At 36.0% G+C, this 4900-nt stretch overlaps 1 protein-coding gene across 1 annotated transcript; it reads left to right on the top strand.

Annotated features, from left to right (window-relative positions):
* The first annotated feature begins 2970 nt into the window (after window positions 1–2970).
* On the top strand, window positions 2971–4448 carry LOC113763592 (vinorine synthase-like). The gene has a single exon (XM_027307441.1). The coding sequence runs from the start codon at window positions 3007–3009 to the stop codon at window positions 4300–4302; it is 1296 nt and encodes a 431-aa protein (XP_027163242.1). The 5' UTR covers window positions 2971–3006; the 3' UTR covers window positions 4303–4448.
* The last annotated feature ends 452 nt before the right edge of the window (window positions 4449–4900 follow it).

The raw sequence follows: 4900 nt of genomic DNA, 5'->3' as shown, positions 1-4900 counted from the left end.
ATTAGTTCAATTATTGAACAAATGACCCTTGACCCGCCAAATTCAACATCATAAGTAATACATAATGACTCATGCCCCGAAAATGCCCAGCCCATGGGTTCCTTTATCAGTGGGGCTAAAATTCTTCTTAGCTTGAAAGACAAATGCACATTTTAGGAGTAAAAGTGGTCCTCCCTCCCGCGTGCTCCAAGGATGTGCCATTTCCTTGGTCTCAAAGTACACTAGCCAACTTCTTCCCATTGGCTAGGCAGCTGCCCAGAGCAATCCTTTGTGGGTTCTCCTTCCATTGAATAGGGAATTACAAGCCAAACGGCCTAGAAATTGACATGGGAATGCGAAGCAACAATAACGTCCGATGATGCATACACTGATACAACAATATCAAAAGGGTGACGTTGATGTTATTTATATTCTCACTATCTCATTTCAATTTAGATGAGACCATATTAGCTATTTTACCCCATCCTAATTTCTTTATCTTACCCATGAGCCAATTTTACTAGATATCCAATTAGCGTAGAAGAAGAAACTAAAATAGAGGTAATATGGTTTCATTAAAATAAAAAAGGGGTAATGACAGTGCAAATAACATAATAAAAGCGCAAATAATATCATCCTATCAAAAAAATATATATAACAAATTTTAACACCTAATGAATTTTTTTATGTCCCATAATCGACTATGTTTATTTAATTTCAAAACAAACCAATCCCCATGATTAATCTATTTCACTCTACACTACTAATTGCAAGACGCCCCTTATCCCGTGAACATGCCTAGCTACCTGAATTCGATGTACTTATGTCCCTGTAAATAATAATTGGTTGACTTTAACTCTCCACACAGGTAAATTTGCCTGTACTCTCCACCTTTTGATTTTGTTTGGGCTCCTCTGATTCTTGATCAAACCTATCAAAAAGACTTTTTGGCATTACTGCATTGTCAACTTCCCTTGGTCTGAAGTTTCTTCTGCAAGCAAAAAATTTGGAATTTTGTGCACGAAAAGAATTCTTTATCGCCTTTGTGACCCACATTTTCGTATTCATGCAATATGCATTGAGTCAGGATAATACATTAATCAGGATAGAAGATATCCATTCCAATTGGAACCAAAAAAGCAAAATATTCTCTGTATAACATGAATGGTCGGCATTGCATTTCATGTGACGTTGACATACAGGTTGTTGCCGCCTGCTGTTGCAGCTAGGAAATGCTTTGGTAGAAGCTTCATCCTATCATTCACTTCAAAGATCAATCATGTCAAACACAAGATAAAACCCTACTAGATTCAATTATTTGCAAAATTTCCTCTATGTTTTATTGTTATAAGAAAATTTTTTGGGTGATTTCGGATCCAGTTATCACTATGAATCAGAATATACTCTTAAAACTATAGATCGCTCAGAGAATATTTATAAATTATTCATCAGTGTAGTTCTTATATTAGCATTCGGTACTTACTAATTGAAAGAACTTGTATTGGCCAAAATTTCCTCTGTGCATCTTATTGTAGGCTGGTCAAAGCTTTTTGATCGAAGTTTTTGGTGATGACTCACAGCCCTTTACAGACTTTGGGCTAGCGACGCGTACAAGAAATTCTTCATCCTTAGTTTGACAGAACATTGCTGTTGACTTCTATATTTCTTCATTAAAAGGGAAATGCAAGTGACATTGATTTCATATTCTTGCTTGTAAGCAAAATATGAAAGCTGAAGCAGAATTTTTTCTATGTTGACAAAGTTGCCAAAAGTGATTGTAGGATAGCTCCAAGAATTTTGGCTGGCAATTTGATTTTCCACATGGGATACGATTTGCATTGGCTGCAAAAATCAATGGTGGATTGCTGGAGTTTGAAATTTTGTACCAGGCTGCCAGCCATGCAGGGCGGTGCTGATCTAATTTATTATTGTTGTTATAATTATGCATGGAACTTGTGAAGGAAGACCCTTTGTTGTTGTATTATTGCTGTATTTGGGTAAAGTATTATTAATGGTTAGCGGTGAAGTGTTAAGTATTAGTAATGTTCACCATAAAAAGACCTTTCGTATCTCCTTGTTCTGTCAAGGAAGATGAGTAGAGTTATTGATATAATTTGGAAAAGTTTGTTGTCTAAATTTTACTTTTGCAGTGTGGTGCATATAAGTTGAATCTGCAATAACATAATCAGTTAATAATCTGACTGTTACCTGATATCTCACTACAATTATCTTACTCTTACTCCTTTTTTTTTTTTTAAAAAAAAAAATTCACTGAAAACTATTTAAAGAAACACAGACATGGCTGTATTCAGATATGTTAGCAATTTTTTTGTTTCAAGTTTATCTTTCCAGTCAAATTCAAGATTATTTTAGAAGGCTGAAGTGATTTGGTCGACCATAACAATGGTAGAATAGAACTCTTGCCGTTCAAGTAAAGAATTTTTATGCAATAATTAGCTTTCAGTTATTAATGGAGAGAAATAGACATTTCAGTTCAAACTTGAGCTAGCATATTTCTTCAACAATGCTAAGTTGTTATCGGTCCCTTGAGAATTAGGACAACTGGGGGGGACATTAAATCTTCAACAAACAGATCGGTTGTGTATATATATTGAAATCATAGATTTGAATGTTTCATTCTGCAAAATAATGCTTCGTTGTAATTCTTTTTCTTCACAATCACCTAGCTTGCACCTTTTTCTGCTGGTAAACATCATTTCCACCTTCAAACCTACTAGAAGAAAATGAAAGTAATCTGCATTGCCGCCCAAATAAATGCCAGTTAACGTCTAACAGTATTATTACATATGTTAATTACCATTCTGGCGGCTGTATCAAATTAGTTGTTTTTTTTTTTGTTTTAAATCTTTCCGACTTTTAGGCTCTGATGGTTGCTACCTTTTGTCCTATATATAGGCAAGCCACAAAGATGAATCTCAACACAAGTAAAGCCAAAATTCATTTCACATTGACTTCTTGTGTCTTCAAAGATTGTCTCATAAGAAGCTTCAAAAAGTACCAGAAAAAATGGTGGCCAATTTGGAGATACTATCAAAGGAGATGATCAAACCTTCATCTCCAACACCTCATCACCTTAGAGACCACAAATTATCCTTCCTAGACCAGATTGCACCACCTGTTTTTATCCCTCTTATTTTCTTCTATCAAACCAATCAACTAGAAACTTTCCAAGACCGTGACCAAATTTCTCAATTGCTAAAGCAATCTTTATCCAACATCTTGACTCAATTTTATCCCTTAGCAGGAAGGATTTGCAGCAAGAATTTTTCAATTGATTGCAATGATGATGGTGCTTTATGTATTGAGGCTCAAGTCCATTCTAACCTCTTGCAGGTCATAGAAAAACCTGTAATGGAGGAGCTGAAACAGTATCTGCCACTTGAGCTTAATAGTAAAGGCCCTGGCTTGACTGAGGCTAAAACTATCCTTCTAGCTATCCAAATCAATTTCTTTGATTGTGGAGGCATAGCTATTGGAGTGCAATTATCGCATAAAATAGCCGACGGCACGTCCTTGGTGACTTTCATGAATGCATGGGCTAAAAGCTGCAGCGAAGTTTCTGAAATTGTACCATCTAGTTTTGAGTTGGCTAGTTTGTTTCCACCAAGAGACATGTCCAGCTTTGGTTTCAAGCCAACAACGGGCATGACCAAAGAAAAAATCGTTACTAAACGGTTTGTCTTTGACAAAGAAAAGCTGGCAAAACTTAAACAAGCTGCTGCTTCATCTCTTGTGAAGGATCCTACACGTGTTGAGGCTGTTTCAGCCTTTATTTGGAGGCATTTCATTGATGCATCCAAAGCTAAGGTGGTTGCAGCAGTCCATGCCGTGAACATGAGACCTAGAATGAATCCAGCCCCTGAGGATCAAGCCTTTGGAAACATATGGACGCATACCGTAGCCATTCCAATGCTCGAGGGAGAGAATATGTACGAGAATCTTGTCGGTGATTTGAGGAAGGCAATAAGAAATATCAATAGCAATTATGTGAAGAAACTGCAAAATGGAGATGAGTATCTAGAAATTCTAAAGAAAAGTGTGGAATTGGCTTCTAAGGGAGATGTAGAATTGTGCAATTTTAGCAGTTGGTGTAGATTTCCCGTGTATGAGGTGGATTTTGGTTGGGGTAAGCCTACATGGGTGTCTACTACAGCCTTTCCTTTCAAGAATGTTGTGATTTTGATGAGTACAAGTTGTGGGGAGGGAATAGAAGCATGGCTTAACATGCTTGAAGAAGATGTGGCTAGTTTTCAGAGCAATCACATGCACCTTTCCGTTGCAGCCAAAGATTTCAACGCCTAACATAGTAGTTTCATTGCCATGTGATGGTTTGGTTTTATGGTATTGAAATTGATCTTCTTGTTCATGTTTAAAAACAATGTTAGAAGACATATTTTGTGTTTACTTCATCCTAAAAGAGTGTAATTGACTTGATATATGATGTTAAACATTAGCAAATAAGTTTGTTCCAACCCCAAAATCTTAATGTCAGTCTTTCTAAGAGATTAATATTAAGAACATGCAATTTGATGTTGTATTTAGGTGTATTTATATTGATCGCAAAGGGTGCCTTTAATTACTTGGCAAATGTGATTTCTTACAAATTCTTAGTTTTTCCATCGCTAAATAAATTAATCCTTACTCAATTTCAAATGCAAGTAGATGCAATGCCGAAGGAGAAGCTATTATGTACAATGACTTCTCAGGGATAGGCAAACTCCATTGGGGGTTTGCAATTCCATTGACTTTGTAAGGATAGGCAAACTAACCAAAGAAACACTTGCAGAAAAAATCAATAAGTTGAAAATAATTTCTTTAAGGAGTAAAGATTACAAAAATATTGCTGGCATCCAAGTGCGAAATACACGACTATTGAGACATAAAAAATACAATAATTTAG

Source organism: Coffea eugenioides, chromosome 2 (genome assembly GCF_003713205.1).
Source record: "Coffea eugenioides isolate CCC68of chromosome 2, Ceug_1.0, whole genome shotgun sequence".
NCBI classification, from domain to species: Eukaryota; Viridiplantae; Streptophyta; class Magnoliopsida; order Gentianales; family Rubiaceae; genus Coffea; species Coffea eugenioides.
This window is presented reverse-complemented; position numbering and strand designations above follow the sequence as displayed.